The sequence below is a fragment of the Camponotus vicinus genome, unplaced genomic scaffold (genome assembly GCF_025532165.1).
Source record: "Camponotus vicinus isolate PSW18456_S1 unplaced genomic scaffold, iyCamVici1.0 SCAF_8, whole genome shotgun sequence".
Lineage (NCBI taxonomy): Eukaryota > Metazoa > Arthropoda > Insecta > Hymenoptera > Formicidae > Camponotus > Camponotus vicinus.
In genome coordinates, this window is record NW_028141980.1 from 13,484,289 (window position 1) to 13,504,243 (window position 19,955).

A 19,955-nucleotide genomic window follows, 5' to 3' on the forward strand; every position below is an offset into this window, starting at 1 on the left:
TATTTTTGCAATTCATGCGTATAGAAAACAACACGAATGTCTTGCGAACATCATCCGCGTGGCATTATTTCAATTCCAACACGCTCGATTTCACCTTGTTCGAATGTCATGTCAATCACATAGCACGCAAACGTGCCGTCGCGACGGAATTTTCCCCTTTGCATCAAATACATCTCATATATCGTTTACACAGTTTTCCTACTTTATTTGTGCGTTCACCTTTGTTCGCGTCGACGTTACGAACATTACTATTCGCGCCGGTTAAACAGACATAATCCATCGCATTTACACGCGCATTGCATTTCATGCAGTTGGTTGCATACGCGAGAATTAGCAAAATTACACGAAGTGATCATTCGCACCCCGAATCCACCGAGGATGTGACACGAAGTAATGTCAAATAATGTAAAAAGCGCGGATTATGTAAATTACCGTAATGTATTTTTTCTACAAAGTTTGACGCTTTCTGACGGTAGCTTATTACTCGAAATGTCGTCGCCTACGTTGCAAACTTGTTTTCTCCTCGACGCTTTCATCTTTCCAACTTCGTTTATAATTTTAACGGAGGGATAAACAGGCTCGAGTTACGCAAACAAAAAGTGTAATGCACATCGCGTCAAATAATATTTCCGAAAAAGTTCTTTCCACAGAATGAATCTTGTACAATTTAATCTTTGAATCTATGCCAATACATACATATAAATAAATCATTGTCAACGATTCTTTCGCAACTTATTTTTGACCTATAAATAAATTATTTTAAATTTAATTACCTATTTTCTCTTACAGATATAAATTCTGCGGCTCGCTGCCAAATCATCTGGACGACAAGGATGTATTAGATGATGATCAGCGAGATAACAATAATATCATGTCCGATACTATCGGTGGAAACTTTGGCGGTACGTTGCCGCACAAGAAACGCTCGTTAGGAGTACATTTCTCGGACAGCGGACCGACCGGTACTTTGGATCTCGTTAAACATCGATCGCAGGACTCTTTTGATGAGAACGATCCCTGGAGGTACGTAATAATAAGAGTACCATAAAAACCGATCGACTCATATTACAACGGTATAAAGAAGATGAAATGCAGTATGGTTTAGACATCAAACATGTAGCTTCTTCTTGTTAAAATTAATTATGCTTAATAAATTCTGGAAAGTCCTTCACTTACACGCGATTTCGAGATTTCATCGCGAAACTGTCAAGGAGCGACACGGGCAGAGGCATAGCAATTTGGAGAATTCCGAGAACGTCCCATCAAATTTCAATCTATGCGAATCGATCGATCGATCGCGCATACTCTAGCGTCAAGCGAGAATCCTTGAAAAGTTTTCACTTCGAACCTGTCGTATCTTTCGCTCACGTAGCGCGCACTCTCTTCTCGCGTTTTAAAGTTCGGAAAAATAATTCTCAAGTCGATTCTCGCCTCAAAATAGATTCGGTTTTCGGCGAATACGAACTCGTAAATCTTTCCCCGATGAAAAATCAACCGCGAGTGATCTACGATTGGTTCCAGATATCAGCAGAGCGATCTCGATCTGGTGCGGTGTCGTCACGGAAACTTTGATTCGGTCAAGAGAAATCGCAGCGTCGACACGGTGCTCGTCGAATCCGGCAGGAAGTACGGTCGTGGCGTAGCCTTGGAGGATAGATGTCATCGTAATAATTCAGACCTCGACTTGGTCGGCACGCTGCCGAAACGTAAGCAAGACGTTCGAAACAGCAGCGGTAGGAGCCTCGAATCGAACTCGTCGTCCTCACAGCCTTGTATAGTAAACGCCACCGATGACGACTTGCTGATGAAGATAGTGCACAAACCTGACTGCGAGTTACTCAAGCATCGCCAACAGCTTGGCAAGTGCGTTGATCTGAAGCTGAGCAAACTGACAAGTGGTGAGCCACAGGATCAGGGATACGCGTCCGAACGATCACCCGAGGACGAGCATCCGCCATCGTTACCGGGACAACCGTTTCCAAGTGTGACACCTGGTAAGTAATAACATGCATTGCTTGATTCGTCACTTTTCTTATATATATTTACGTATATAGACTACAAAAATGTGAGCTTCACTAGATAACTTCTCATTAAATTTCTTTTATGTTCCATACTATATAAATTAAAACGTGGGTGTTCGTCTCGTGAAAAAATTAGCGTTATTGAGTATGTATTTGAATAATTAATATTTATTCGCTTTTAATTAATTTATTGTTAGCTAGCGATATTTACTGTAATATGAATATTTTATATAAGAAATCGAGGAAAGGAACACATGCGAGAATGTGAACGCGCTTATACAAGGTTGACGTATTAGGATTTTGTAAGACATCAGCATATGAATTATGCACACGTAAAATTTTTCCGTTTCACTAATAACGCTTTCGTAAATATTATTTTACTGGCGATAGATATATCTGTATTCCTACGTTCGTGAGAGCTATTGCAAAAACTTTCCGAAGGTCGAAACTCCTTTTTTCCTCCAAGACGAATACATGGCTGACTGGCCTTGATACGCGCTATAACGAGCGGCTGATAAAGATGAATGGCTCGACGATGATGGGTGAATGCAAATTGTGCTCGCCATGCAAATGATCGACTAGTGGGCAAAGCATTTTTATATCTCTCAATTTTCTTATTCAGGTTTCTCATTAATTTATTCCTATACATTTATACCTCGATCATGATTATCAGATAACATGAATATATTATAACATTGGAAATCTCTTAGTTTATATGATTATTTACTCTCAAATTTGCATAAAAAGAATACTTGTATACATAAATGTGTCTTAATCTTTTCATCTCGCATTAAGAAATATTAAATTTTTTTCAAAATTTTGCATAACAAATTGTACGATGTAGAAAAAGTGTTATTGATTACAAGGCGTGACAGTATTTTTGATATGTTTTTATAATACTTAATGACACGATAGAGAAAAAAATGTTTCGTAATTTAAAACGCTCTAACAAACCAGTTTGTTTTGAAATACCTCGTAATACATGACTAGATCAATCAATCGCTTTCCTCGATAAATTTCATTTATCGCGCGGACTTTTGGGGAAGTAATAATTTTTATTAACGTTTGTAACAGAACTGCGGTTGACTGTAATCTTTCATATTTTGACTGGCAAAGAGATAAAAAATTGTGTCATTTTAGCTCGGCCATAATTTAGGTGAAATTTTTGCACGCCATTAATTAAAATTCTTGTAAAATTGCACCGGACTCTCAAAGAAATTTCTGCCAAATTCAGATAAATCTACATAATTTTACATATAACATATGTTGAAAATGGCATCTGGATAGATCGTCCGTGTTTGAAAAATCGCTTTCTGTGAACATAGAAAACTTTAAAATGAATAATGCTTCATTTACTTTCGGCGCTGGTCGATTTCCAGACGATTTGATCGATAGCCAGTTGCGCGAGTGCGTCGCAGACTTTACACAAATGTGTCTATCGTGGTGCACGTGAAATCTACATATTTTCAATTTCAATCTCATGCATTTGGAAGGAGCTATTCACTGTAGAAGCGACGCTGTTGACGAATCCATGGAATTATTTCCGCGTGTTACTTCTCTCCTCTTCGTTGTCACACTAATTCAAGAAAAAAATCCGAGTTGCTGTTAAAAATGTAAATTCTTATTAATACAAATAACTTAATAACACTTTTTAACTTGTAATTAATTTTTTTAATAATTTTCAGAAAGTGATTTTACTTTGTATTTGCTTTAACACATCAATAATATGAGCAATATTATATTTTCTATATCAATTGACATGTTTTTGTTGAGAAAGTGAACATGTAAATATAATATGACATTTTACATTTGTCACTCGTACAGTTTTTTTAATTTTCTATTTTTTCAGTTAGCTTATTTACGCGTCAATATTGTACGTTGCCAAAGAGGCGATAAAAACTATTTTTATTTCATGACAAAAAATTCGGAGAGAATTCGGGAGAAATTCTCTCCCTCTCTTTTTTTCTCTACAGAGATTAAATCGAGACACTAGAAAATATCGTACAAATTTGTGCAAGCGACGAAAAATCCCAGCTTTTAACGAAAAAATTCAATTTTATCCCGTTAAATGTGCCTGGATGATACGCTAACACGCGTCTTTAGTACATTAATAGCACGATTTAACAACACATCGTTGTTCATTGCGCTTGACGGGCAAGTTTCGCAGCATAGTTGTTATTACTCTTCCACCACTACCCTTACTCCCACGCACCACTCTTGCGTGTGTATTCTGCCTGAACAGCGGTTCTCTCAGGGATCGAAGCGAAGAATATGAAGTAGTACTTTAGCTCGTAAAAAAGTATTTTCCACTCGGCGCATTTCATAATCGTAAGCCGCGAATACCTCGTTCACAGTCTTGCAAGCTTACCAGTAGATATATGGTTACGACGATATCGCGCGAAAGATTTTCCATCTCATTTTGCGATCAATTTTTCTGAATTGCATAAAAAAGCAAGGTCATCCCTCGGTCATCCCTCGATGCGGTTCTTTCGTCGTGAATAATTTCGCGATCACAAATGAATGATTAACATTTACGTGACTGCTGGCGAAGACTTAATGGGCCATTTACTGTGACTTTACAAGCCCGAGAATCCGAGATCAACCGAGGGATCGCGGGTCGCAAGTTGATGAAGAGACTTTTTCGGAATCGTCGGGCGTTTTCGCACGTTCCGGATATATACGGTAGCGGCAAATGGCGGTGATACAACCTAGATTGAGAGACCCTGACCTAGAATATACGCGATCCTTTGTGAACAACTACAGCCGCGTTTGCTTTGTGCGGATTGGTATTTGCGGCGGGATCCAGCCTAGCTTCGAAATTACGAGGTAATGCTGTAATATATCGTTCGTGTATAGCATGTCGCGAGAATATTAAAAGTCGATACGCGATAATTAAAAGCACGCCGTTTTAAACCGCAAAGTTTTCGAACCGCTCTATTAATTCCTGGTCTATTAATTAGTCAAAATAGACATTACCATACTATATACATTAAGAAGAAAACAGTGTTTTATAAGACAACCATTAATCTTTCATTTCATACATTTCAAAGATATTTAACCATATAACGCAAATTTCACCGAAATAATTTTACTTGGATGAATAGAGTAAACTTGTAAAAATAACAAACAACCATCTACCATTACAATCCTCGTTATAAAGGACCATTCGATCCATTTACTCTTCGCCAAGTTAACATTATCATGACGAGTAAAGCGAACTTGCCGAATCAATAAACAGTCACATCAAGCATTACGAACCTTGTTATGCAGTTTCCATGTTTCGTGGTGTAGATTGTTTATCCTCATTATTGTGTCGCTACAGAACTGTGCACTCGAGCGGGAAATATTCCGTTCACGTAGTGGTCGGAGACTTGATTCAGGATTCTCGTCCTGATATGAATATGGGTGCCTGTGACAGAGCGTTAGTTAAACTCAAGATGGATGACAGCGATTTGAATCTTCACAAGCTATCCGCACATCTGGTATCTCTCCATAGATATCTAAATCAATTCCAATCACATCTATGCATTATTATTATTATTAGCTCTATTATTTTCTTAATATTAGATTCTCATTGTTTTTTTTCCAGCTTTAGCAAGGCTTTAATCATTATCATTTTTTTCAATATGATTTTAGAACTTAATCAAAATTCTTATTTTACTTTTATTTCTCTTGTATATATTTCGACTGTAAGCATATCGCTGTAGTTTATCAAAAGGAATCAGCGAAGCGTTTCACTTCCCTTTGTGTATTATTGAAGTTAATGAGAAAGCTTCGGTTTCATTGTAACAAATATAATCGAAACGAATGAAGGCTGTCATAAAGATAAAGCCATTGTTGGCAAGATTGGCGATAAATCTCGACGTGGATAGACGATGAATGTTATGAACCATCTGCATGCATATCTAATTCCTCAATTACTAGATATTATTCCGAGATCCGCTCATAATATAAAAGCTATTCAATATCTTACAAAAGAATTGATTCTAGATTAATCCAAGGATCTGCCAATAAAATTAAGATCGGAACATCCCTTATACGGCAGGAGCTGCATAATCAGAAATTGCGATTTCTATCGCGGAATTTGTCGAAATCTCCGACGTCGTTGAGTAAATGGCTTTCGAGCCTGCTTCAGATTCGTGAAGAAAAAGAAGAGATTCATCTTTCTCGGCTGTCGTCGCGAATGAATGCCGAACCCATTCAATCCGCAGACGATCTCGCTCGCCCACTTTGGTACCGCCTTCTTTCGCTGACATTGTAAGTTTTCTAAGTCAAGAATGCGCTATTGATCGTGCGGCCGTTGCACGACCGCTCTCGCCTTACAACGAACTAGGTCACTTCGACGTACGTTCCATGCGTCTCACCTATTGACCCATTTGTCCGGGCGCGGGACGTCGTCGTCGAAGGACAGAGGGAGGTGGTTTGGTGAGGCAGCTATGTTGTTTGGCAGTTTCGGCGTGTGTCCTCGCGCGTGGAGAACGCTAGATTGGCGCCGCTGGTATCGCGGGTTAATTCCGATACTCCGGATACAATGCGACCGATGGCCAACTGACCGCAATGCGCAGGCTGAAGGATATCTCTCTTACTTTGAAACGACGTGTATGTCCGGTGTGATTATTCGTTAAGAGAGAGAAAAAGTATCCTCGAAAACTATCTCGGAAAATATATATTCGTTCTAAAATTACTTCCAAACGATGAAGATACAATTGTATTTTGTATAATTATATTTTTAAGTTATATAAAGAACAGTACAAAATTATTCCGTTTATGTATACATTATATATACATAAAATATAACTAAGTTATTTTATATATGTTATATAAAACATAATTAGAGAGATTAATCATTCATGATTAGAAAAAAGTTAATTTTTATTTATTTTTTATTTATTTATCTTTTATTTACTGTTAATGTAAAAGAACAAATCATAATTATTCCATTGTAATTTATAGGATATTTTTATATAATATGAATAATTTTATTGTTTATATGCAGAGATTATTTCCGTATTTCGAAAAATTAATCTCTCTCTATATCTTCCTTTGTATTATAACACAAAAGAGGCTCAAATAATATTTTATGATCGCGGACTATTTGCGGAATATTGAAAATTTCCAAAGAGAAAATAGAATCGAACGATTGTACGTAGTAAAATTTATTTTACAGTTCGTTTAAATTCGCCAAAATATTATGACGCCGAGACACATGAGACTACAGTTGCTATCGATTTTTTTGATGACGTTGTGAAACGAGGTGGCAAACAAAAGGGAAAGTAAAGTGAGCGGTATGTGATATGTCGTAACACATATCTCGTTATATCAAGATAGTGCATCAAAATAGTTTGAAAATAATTATTTTCCGGATAGCTATACGTTCAATATTTTTTTTCGTAAAATTTATTTTTTATGTTAATCTATATTTTTTACTTTTATTTTAAGTATTTTTACATGTCTATGTATTATTATGTACATATTGTACATGCATGTTTTTTAAACGCAAAATAAAGCCAGCTTTGAGAGATACAAGAACATCGATTCCAATAAAATTTAAATCGTTATTCTGCATACGATTTCTTTCGGATAAAGCCAATTTTTTGCATGATAAACTTGACATCAAGGAAAATACTAGGAATAAATTATATAAAATATTACCGTAAACAATTAGCTTTTATACACAAAAGTTATAATTCCTATGCATTACGGACGTAATGGCCCTAAAAATTAAAATCGTAAGAGAGCATTTTCGCGTAAAAATTCGTGATGAAAGCTCTCGACTCGTTCGATCGCAATACGTTTAAAAGAGAAAGTAGAGCTTTGCGTTCTTGCAATTTTTGCACATTGTGCCTGTATGTTTCTAATTGGTCTAATAATTCCTCCGGTAAAAACCGAAAAAAGCCGTAATGCGTTGAATACTAAGTGTAGGAAGAAAAACGATTTGCGCTTTCCAAGGAATGGATAAACGATGTTCATCTCACAGTTTTTTCTCGGCTTCTTTATTCACAGAGACCTATGTATGTGGCGAAAAAATAATTTTTTTTATTTCCAACCATACTCGTTAAAATTCTTAAAAACAACTCTGAATGAAACTCGCGTTTACGTAATAATCCACAGACATTAATATGTACATGCAAAAAAAGCCAATTATTTTTCAACATGATTTAAAATTTTCCGCTAAATAAAGTACCTAAAGCAACGAGCGTCACGTCGCGCTCTAATATTCTACATTTGCATATCACGTGCAAAGAGAACGATGTATATCTATTAGAATAAAAGAATTAGAACTAGGAAGGCGAGAGGGGTCAAGGGGATCCAACTTTTCTTCGGTCTTACACGCGGTTTACGAAATGAACAACTGGAAAAGGCCGGAACTTAATTCTCGAGCCGACTCCATCCCTCGGCACGAAGGTAATTTCCGATCAACGACCCCTGCTTCGTTCCTGCGCGTGGCGTAGATCGTATAATTCGTCAGGAAATTCGCCGTCGACTCGGGGGTACGTCGCGTGGCGTGGTACGTTGTCGGCCCCGTAACATGCCGCAGCATGAATAATTTCGCCAACCGATTGCCTAGCTAATGCCCTCCGGTCGTATCACCGCATCGTATCGCCGGATGCGCTGCACGCCAGAGAAATTTCGGTTCTCTTCGACAGGGTTGGCGTGCGCGAATCGGCCGCCGAATAATTCCCGACAGGTTGTTGTTATGCGAGGGCAGTACCAGGGCCGGGTACGAAGATTAAACAGCCGGTCAACGCGAGGTGCAACGACTGCCTTTAAATCGACGTGTAACAGCGATTGCATATATTTTACGTAAAGTAAATGGCGGGTTGCTTAGGGATAAAACATACCTTCGTTTGTATGTGTAAGAGACATTCCACAATCTCTTTGTCATACACTTGATTCATATAAGTTACTAGAAAAAGATATAAAAATTGCTTGAAACAGATTTAAAAATTTTGCTGTAAAAATAACATTCTCTCTGTTTGAAATTTTTTGCTGCTTAAACTTGGCGATTTTTGCTTTTCAGGTACCTTTCATTTTTCACTGCCTAAACTTGCCAGGCTTTTCATTAGAATTAAAATGTATCTTGAGAATCTTAAAATTCGTGCAAATCATACTTGCATATCTCTTCTCATTTATGTACGAAATGAGAAATAGGTTCTTTTTAGTTCCTTTTCCAAACACAACAATCGACGCGAAGCCAACCCTGAGCAATATGCCGACGAAATAGCTATGGATATCCGGGTTTCCAGGTACGACCGCCTTCCTGCCCCCTGCCTTCTATCGAGTAATTCATAGTTGGACTGATGGCAATCGCGTTATCGCAGTTTAATGCCCTCTCGTATCGCATTAGTGTCGAGTTGCTTATGCGCGCAAAGTACTTCACCTCTTTAGGTTGTCGTTGTGATCGTGATCCTACGCGATCGCGTGTCGTGGATTTTCTCATTCTAAGAATCGATAATGAACGCTGTGCGATAAATACATACGTACTTTGTCGAGTGCATTCCGATTTATTACTGTGATAGTTAATACAGCTAGTTAATTCAATCGAGAGGAGAAAGAAGGAGAGCGTTCTCCACGAGCCGTTTAACCGGCTTTTCTTCTTAATCCTTCATCCTTGATCATTTCCCGATTTCCTCCGCATTACCAGTACGCTTCCGCTAAACGAAGCAGAACTCTTTGAAATGAAAACTTATAACTGAAAACTGTCGGAAACAAAGAGTTCCAATTTCTTTTTCAAAGAATATTACAGCGCTGGATGTTCCTTTATCCGCAAATCCTGACAAATGACGACCGACCAGACAAAAAAAATTTTGATAAAGTACAATCAATTTATCTAATATTGACAAATTTATAGTCGATTTTTCATAATACGGATCTGTAATTATTGAGAAGCTAATGCCTCGAAATAAATCTTTATTCGAATTAATCGCAATAAAATCTGACTTTATAAAAATTATTGGAGTAGAATCTGCCCCGAATTATCCTTATAAATCTATACACCTTTCTCTATTATCGATCTATCTTATAGTTTAAGGGCCGGCGAGTGTACAAGCTCGCACGAAAGTTTATTGTTGTCACGAACTTTTACCTCTTTCTCGTCGCCTTTTGATGCGGTTTAATAAAACGCGTCATTAATCATGAAGCGCGATAACGAAAAGCGTGTGTTAACGGCGCACTGCTACCGAGAGCAGGTCAACGGAACACTCAACCGGATTTCCGATCGGCGGACGAGTTTCCAGATTTAACCGCGCGTTCTCAACCCTCTTGGATAATTTATAGTCGGACTGATGGCGATCGCGTTATCGCGGTTTAATGCCCCACTCTCCTCGTTATATATGTATATTTCACTGTACTGTCGTTATCGCATTTTTATATTCCCTGTAAAAGATAATAATGATTTCTTTTTTTAGACAAGCTACGATGGTTCATAATCAGGTCGATCCGATATTTTATAATGGCGCACTTCACGCGATATCCGCCCTTAAAAATTTACGTGACGTGCTGCGTCGCATCAGAGCACGAATAAATTGAAGCGCGTTAGCAGGTAGCATTAATCGTGAGTGGCAAACTTTACTCCCCAGCCAGTCATGTTGCTGTCATCAAATAATAATAGACTGTCGTTACGCAAGAATTGAATTTTTGCGTCCATAGCGTTTGCGAAGTTTAACTTGCATACATAAATCGGGGATATTCTGTTTAATATATCCAATTCATGGCACATTGCGCTTATTCAGACTTACGCTTAACGCTCAGTATATACGTACGTATTCTCTTCTATACAATTCGTCTCGCTTATACAGAATAGCGCCGGAGCTTTAATAACAGTCTCTTGTTCTATTCAGCGACATATTGATCGGACGAAATTACGTCGGCGATATCCGGCCGTTCTGCAGGACGATCCTCGTTTTTTATTACATCTTCGTTTCTTTTTTTCCAAAAAGAATGTTCTTGGCAGCAGGGATAATAACGAACAATAATAACGAGTGTTTAATGGTTTATCCAGCAAAAGAAAATGGTATCTCGGTATTATCTTCGAAAGATTGGTAATTCTCCTTGATTTTCCGCAACATAGAAGACGGACTTCTCGATTCATGCGGCGCGATAGCGTAATCATTCACTGCCCAGATTTATATCACGGTAACATATACGTAACGTCACGCATCACTTGTAATATTAATGCTATGCGATAAATCATATGCTAGCGGCAATTTGGGACAAATGACGCGAATTATTCAGAGAACATCTATTACATCGCCGACATGTACATCTAATTTCTATGCTTTATCATTTGCGATATTACAATGCAATTATTGCACACGCAAGAGATTATTACGCTAAACAATTAGTGTAACCAGATAGCAAGATTATGTTTTTCATTAAATTTCGAGTACGTTATATTTTAACATTAATTCAGAAACTTGTTTCAAAAATATCTATTTAAAGTTCTCGATATTATTCTTGTTAAAGTATAATTCTTTTCCTCTTAATATGCTGAAGATATTTCGCGATTCATGTAATATTTACGATTGTCGTTTGATAAACGGCAAAGTCTCTACGACGATGCAGAAGTGCGACAGGAAATCGTGTAACAAATGATGCATGATGTATCTTGCGACCATGCGTGACGTAAACTGAAGACTCGCTTCTTTCTTCGTCTCGTTACGAAGGACAAAGTATCTCTTGGACGCGTATAAATTTTGTCCTATGCGATCGTAAAATTCGAGTCGCGCATCGATCGCAGATGCAGATGCTACTGACATGCAATTACAGAGAAATGATAGCAAGATATCGTACATCTGGAAATTTTTTTTGACGAGGCAAACATACGTCAATAATTTAAGAAATATATAACTCACATACATCAAAGTCCTTCATAAAAGTCTTACATAACGTACACATATATAGCTTCAATTTGCTTTTTGCGAAACTAAAAAATATATCAAAATAATTGAATTTTATATTACTAATATATTTTTTATTTATTGTATATATCAAACTATAAAACCTTATATATTATCGATTATTTTTAAAATGTTTATTACAAGTTTTTTTAAACTGAAGTTTACTTTTATTGATATGACTTCGATATATTTTTCAAAAAATAAAAGTCAATAAAAATAAGCGCTATTGCCGATAAATGCAATGATGATAACTCTTGTCTCAGTGAAAAAAATTATATATATATATATATATATATATATATTTATTTATTTATTTAGTTATTTATTTAGTTATTTATTTATTCTATATATGTATATGTATATAAGTATTATTTCACAACTCATACAGAAACTTAAAATTGATCGATCGCGATATTTGAGGGCAGAATTTTTTTATTTGCTTTAGCCACAGATTGAAATTATTTAATTCGTTAATTACTCGGTAAAGAATAATTACTGTTAAAAAATTTTAAATTTATCATGGAGGAAATATAATTCAATTCTAATGACCTAGACCTCGATAAGCTTCATTGCGTCCATTCTACTTCAATTTGAAATAAAGTGATCCTTGACAATTATCGCCGACGCGGACGGATAGTAAAAAAGTGAAATCGTTCACGATATCGAGAGACAGAACAATTGGCGTAATTGAAGCTAGCCATCGTGACGATTGTACAGCTAATATGAGTCACCGGAAATATTCCGAGCTTCACCTCCGAACCGAAAATATAAAATCACAATCTGATAAAATATTTCATAACATTTTTATTATTGCATTGAATATATTATTTAATATACTATATATTATCTTCAATAAAAAATACTCATTAAATATATGAATCACTATTTTTTAATGTAAATTTAAATAAATTTTGATTATTTAATATAAGTCTAACATGTAATTATATATTTTTATGCAAATATCTATATTAATTTTATTATGTGTATATTTAAAATTTTCTTGGCTGAAATGTCACATCTCTCTGGTAAATTTATCTCTCTTTTTTCTTGTAATTATCAATAAACTAACATTATTAGCTGCTAATTATCCGCATAAGCCGACCATGAGTAATCCAATTCAGTGTCATACGATCGACGCATATTTGATTTAAGATCTAATTTCTTCGTGATATCCGCCGCTGTGTGGTAATCACGTTGATATCATATCTTGATAAACAGCTAATAATCGGCGCCTCCTTCTTCGAAGATATGTACGATGGATACATGGTTATCATTGCTTAATTTAATTAGCATAAACATTCAAAGCATTCGGCATTGTAATAAGACGCTTTATTAATGATACATTTCAAAACTTCCAAGGATAGATTACGCGTACGATATCGTAATTCAAATTAATTTTCTCAATATTATAACGCGCGAGAAACTTGACCGGAAGATCGTCGAAACATAATCCAATAAAAATGAACTAGCCATGATTCATTTTGATTTATAAGTGCACGTATACTTTGGAATTTGTTCAGGAAAACTAATTGCGTCAACCACGTATTTGTTCTCGAATCGTAAATTTTATAGAGATTTGTATTTTTAGTCACTGAACTCCGACTGTTTTCAGGCAAGGTTATATATATACATATATATGTAATTATTGGAATTCTTGGTAAATCAAATAATCTCTCAACGTAAATTACTCTGCTACATATATGTTCGTTAATTAAATTTGTCTTTTAAAGAGAATTTAGAAGTAAATTTTGATGGAAAGCACAATGTTTCATCTTTATATAAATATCCGTTTAAGACATGAAGAAGTGTTTATTTTACATGATTAATTCGTATTTTATAATTATAATTAAATTGGATATCTCTCTTTTTAAAGAGAGAGTGCAGTAATTATTAAATTGTTTAAAGTACTCACAAAATTAATACAAGAAAAGCAGCATGTAAGTCAATTAGTGATAATACTGAATTCGCAGCATGTAGTCAACGATAACAGTAACCGCGACGGTAAATTGAATGTAGGAGTCGGAGATAATGGTCTCGTCTTTATCGGAGGTATCTTACAGCTGCGGTCGGTAGTACACGGAAAAGTAATGGCCCAGATACTCCCCTTCCAAATAGTTGAGATATCGGTCTGTCAGAAATTCTGGAACTGAAATTGCATTCCGCCGCTCCCTTTGCCGGTTATCCTCCGTTTTCTCGCAGGATTACTTAATCTTTGTAACTTCAAGTTTCTACCGCGCTTTATGCATCACGTCCATACAAGCAGATTGATTATGTAATATATATATATATATATATATATATATATATATATATATATATAATCATTAAAATAAAAATTTATATCCTTTTTGTCTCATCAAGCAAAAAAATTCATGCTTAAAATCTAGTAGAATTTACATGTAAATTTCTCTTATAAATAAAATGTACGGTACAGATAAATCAGCCATAAAAATGACAAAATTTTCTCAAAAAAAGGAGATGTTGAATTCTACGAAATTATAATATTACATAATCGCGAATGATTAGCGAGAGCGCGTTTTCGAAATCGCGCAACGATCGTTTCGAGAGTTAAGAACGTTAAAATTGACATAACGAATCTGTTTAAAACGTCGCTCGTTAAGTGCGTATTTGTTCGGCTCCCTAATGACATTAGAGTTCTTGCCCGTGTTCTCCATTAGACGGTGCGTTTTTCGCCGATGAAAAGCTGCAACCTCGGACTATCCACGACGACGTTCGTAATGGAAAAAAAATAAGAGCGAGAAAAAGGAAAAACGGAAAGAAAGAAAGAGAGAAAATGTGTCACCGGCAATCTGCAACTAACGAAGCCGGCATTAAAGACCGGTATAACCGAACGAAAGCTCTCGTACTTTTATCAGTGTTCGTCTCGTTTGCACGCTTTATCGCGCTCTTTGAAGGCTTCATATCACGGCCGACATTGGCCGCTGCTTTTCACGATTTTAATTACACTTTGGTACAAATATTAAGAGATCGTCAGCGAACTCCGAGTATCGAATGAAAGAGCCCCGAGAAATATAGAACTTATTTCGTACTCTCTGTTAGATAAATATTTCAATCATTGGACTCATCTTTCGCACAGTATAAATTGTTAAAAATTGTGAATGTCTGTTCGTTCGTTTAAAAAGAATATTCGGATATTCTCAATTCATCCCACTTAAAACCTGATCAATATGGAGCGGTATCCTCCCACACATCTAAAGCCTTCTTGACAGATGGCAAATTATTAGAAGCGCTCTTTCCGAAGTGGGATAATTTACCATTACGTGATTCGGAGAGAATCATCCATGCGGCATTAAAAGCGATTCCATTATCGACTCGAAGGAACGCGGGATTATGGCTTCAAAGAGCGGCGGCTTCCGTTGGCCGATAATCCTCGCAAATGTAATGGCGAATATACTTTAGTGGTGAGCCTGTTAGATCCATAAATATCGATATCTTCGTTGCAAACCGCAGGCGGCATCCCACTATCTCGTAATGGATTCCATAACGGACGTTACACACGTGCTGGGCCAGCCGTATCGTTCGTACGTAAACCTCGGAGCGGCAACATCCTCTCTTTTTATGAGTACTTCCGTTATAATTCGCTGACCAAACGCAAACGTTAATTAAACGCCCGTCCATCCCGCGGATAATTGATTGTTTTCTTAATCGAATCGTTTTTACTGTGCGCTGTCTCAGATTTAGAGTGACATCAAGTATATAAACACAATCGAGCAAATTGCAATTCGAGAGATACTCACGCGAGTTGTACGAACGATATCGTGCACTTGTGCCATATCATTTCCAATTACGTGTTATTACACGTAAGTGATAAAAAATGCGAGAAAATATATGACAAAATAATAAACAAAAATTTAATGAAATAATTTTATAATTTTCGAAGAAAATTATGTTTCTAAGTTTCAAGCTTTAATAAAATATACCATGCATAAAAAATCTTTTTCTTTTTTTTTTTTTAATTATTTAAATCCAGATAAACGGAAATAAATGTGTAAAAAAAGAAAGAAATAAATAAATAATATACAAATAAATTACTCACTGCAAAGATTATTCCGCCGTTGCTCGAGACTTCCTAAACTTTCTCCTCGTCTTAAGTTGTCAGGATTCATTACATCTACAGAGTTCGTCGCACTCACTCGCGAAAATATAGTTCATTACAGTTCGTTACTGTTCATTATGCGGCACGATAAGAACAGACGCACGACACTTTACACGGCACTCGCAGATTCACAATCAGATGCGCGACATTTCATACATGTCGTTATCAAACTAATTAAAACGCGACACTCTGCATAGCACTTTCAAACTAATTACGATGCAACGAAATATTCGCGGTACAATGAAAATGGACGTACGACATTTTGCATGACATTCTCGCAAATTTCGCGATGGCGAACTAATATTCTCTTTTGCGCGACGATTGTATTTTGAATCAACGACTCAGGATATCAATATAACTTTGAGCAAGGTAAATTTTGACATTCACGAAAATACTGTTAATTATGATACGTTGCGTATCGCTAATTATAATAAAATTAGGAAATAAGATTTCTGGAAGAATAATGCGATGATAGCACTTCGAGTGTCACCGTACAAATGACAAGTTGAGCGAATGTAATAACACACTGTACGCGCTGTGTCCTTTGCGTCTTCCTTCAACAAGTTTGTTGTCATTACCTATCTTTGTATAACTAGTGTAAATTTTGACATCATTACAAATGACAATAAGTTGAATGTATTATCAATAACACATCGTGTCCTTCGTGTCCTTCAACAAGTTTGTTGTCTTTATCTATCTTATATCTATCTTATTATTATCTTTGTATAATAACTAGTGTATTGCTGCCTTAAAATAATTAACATTTTATAACATTAATTCATATATTGAATCTTCTGTGTATCTTGTATTTCAAATTAAATTTGATATATGTATAAGATATTGCCGAAAATAAAATTTAAGCTTTATTATAACAATGAAATATATTTTATTTTATAAAATTAAAATTTCAAATTAAAATTAATAAATTATATTTATACATTACACAACAAAGATAACTTTTATTTTCCAAATTTATTAATTCTATTTAAATAAAATGTTTAATCAACTAATTAAATTTTCATCAAGATTAATAAATAATGATGAGTATATTGTAAACAAGTAATTAAAATCTCTACATTTCTAGATTTTATATGATAGCCCATTCATCGAAATTTATTTAAAATACAAAATACAGAATATATTGAGCGTAAATTTATAAAGAGTATTATAATAAAGTATTAAATATATTTCAGAACGGTAATAAATTAATTATTGCTATTAATTTTGTAATTAATAATATTTGCCTTTGTTTTTTTTATATATTCTAGCGGATTATTTTAATACGCAGCTTATTAAAAGCAATTGATTTGAATAAATCTATTATTAATAAATCAAAGCAACTGACCAAGTCGATTAAATGCTATCAATTTATAATATCAATTCTAAAGAATAATATTTCTTAAGTTTATAAAACATACGTTTTAATGCAAAGTATTATTCAAAAGAAAAATTTATTATTATATTTTAAAAGAAAACTTTACGCAATTTTATATAAACCATCTTTCAAACTAAAATAAAGTATGAAAATTATACAGATACGAAATCGTTGTTCTTTGGCTAACAGTTCTAAAGCAGTAGCCTTGTCAGCAGTCATGATCTTAATTGTAATAGTACGTTGGAACAATGTATAGAATGATGCAGGAAAATCGTCATTCCCGTGAAATCGACCGTCCAATTTCACGAAGCGTTTAGCAAACGATCAGAGAATTCATTGAACATGGACCGCCCTGTAATTCGAAGCGATTCTAACAATGACCGGTTTCTCTTTCGGAAAGAGTGACACTGTGCGACTTCAGACAATAACGCGACAAACGTAAATTACCCTTTTGCAAGGTGGCGAACGCGGGAGAGGCCCAGGTTTGAATAGCCAGTAAAGTGAACAAAGTGAACAATATGTGCGATATGTCTGCTGAATCGAGTCAATATCCGGTGGACGTAAGCTATTCTGAATTGAAAGTCATTTCACACACATTGATTTTTACATTAAAAAAAATGGAATGCATAGCAAATCTATACTTATGAAAAAGAGTTAATCTTGGATTATTTTATTCAATTTACTGCATTTGCAATGAATATTTTTGTTTGTTACGATCATTTTACTTATTATTAACGATTAATCATTTTTTATTAATGATGATTTTATTTATCGTTAATGATTGTCAATAAAATGAATTTCGATTATAATAAAATATAATAAAAAGATATATAATAAATTATATACATATATATATATATATATATATATATATATTATTAATTAAAAATAATTTTAATTATTATTTAATATGCTTTATATATGATAAAAATAAAATTCTTGTGAATATATATATGCGTGTGCATATGTGTGTATGTGACAAGTTCATTGTTATCATGTAAAACATATTAAATAATAATTAAAATTATTTTCAATTAATGCATATATAAATACACATATATATATATGTATGAATGCATTTATGTATGTGTATATGTATATATTTATTCATCACAGATACAAGTTGTGAAGCGAACATTTTTTTTAATCAAAAACATTATTAATTTCATTTATAAGTTTATTATTTTAGTTTATTAAGATGTTGCAAACTTATAATAAATTAAGTCCTATTGCATTTGTTACATTTGTTATAATTGTTTGTATCATTTTGATTAGTACTAATTGTAAATGGCACAACATTTTGCTTGTGCGATATAGATACTTCAGCTTTAAACTTCGACGCTACGCAAACAGCACGCGTGACACAGTTACATAAAATCAAAGTTCCAAAATCAAATAATCGTTTATGTGATCGTGCAAGTGTTGACAAATTATGAGGAATCAAGCATAAACTATAAACTATATATAACTATAAAATATTAATAAATATTAACTATAAAATATATTATAAACTATATATTATAATTGAAAAATACATTTTTAAGTGTAATAATATTATTTAATTGAATCTGATTTATTTTAAATAACTTTTTTAATTGAATGATCCGAATTATTTTAAATAACTTATTTAATTGATTCTTTTATTACTTCCTTATATTGTAATTATAGTATCATGTTTTATTAACATACTTTTACATTACTTATAAAAGAATAAAATCTAGTTTGATAATATTCTTAATATAAAAATGATTTTAGTAAAAATGACAATTCTTTTTTAAGAATAAGGGATATTAAAGAATTGAGCAGACATTTTTCGAGAATTATTCATTTATAGCTACAAATAAATCATTTGCAATTAAAAATTAATTTATACATATAATACTTTTTCATTACCTATGCTCTCTTGTAGGATATCTTTAATTATACATATAATTAAAGATTATAATTGTAGATATTCTACTCTCTAAATTTCTTAGAGTGAAGCTTGCACTCGAAAAATTGAGTGACTCGTCAAATCACTCTAGTTAGAGTGATTTTTCACTCCTATGAGTGAAAAATCACTCTAACTAGAGTGATTTGACGAGTCACTCAATTTTTCGAGTGCAAGCTTCACTCTAAGAAATTTAGAGAGTACAAGATTGTAATTAAAGATATTCTACACAGAGCATAAGTAATGAAAGTATCTTTCAAATCAACATATTATAAGATTTTTAAATTGATCAGTGAAGTTTTTACTCAGTATACTTATGAAATTCTGTACAATTTATTTTAACTTTGTGCACGTGGATGACCTCAACGTATATATTAAATGAGCCAGGTTCGACAAAATGCAATGTTAACCATCATCGAAAAATGACATATACACGCACACACGTGCGCGCACGCACAAGATCACGTATATTTTGGAAACATGTCCTCTGAGCGAGTGCCACGAAAATTATGACCGACAGAACGCATTCCGTGAAAGCTACTGCAGTGGTTGAAATATGCACGCAGTGCACCGCAGTATTGTATAGAATACCGCGACAGAAAGTAATTGTTTC

At 34.4% G+C, this 19,955-nt stretch overlaps 1 protein-coding gene across 1 annotated transcript in view; it reads left to right on the forward strand.

Moving 5' to 3' along the window:
• The window catches only part of LOC145976235 (uncharacterized), a 126,820-nt gene that overhangs the window by 97,844 nt on the left and 9,021 nt on the right, over nucleotides 1-19,955 (forward strand). The window contains exons 3-4 of the mRNA XM_083107295.1: nucleotides 790-1,023; nucleotides 1,522-1,994. Coding sequence (XP_082963421.1) covers nucleotides 790-1,023; nucleotides 1,522-1,994 — 707 coding nt within the window. The remainder of the gene's footprint in view (nucleotides 1-789; nucleotides 1,024-1,521; nucleotides 1,995-19,955) is intronic.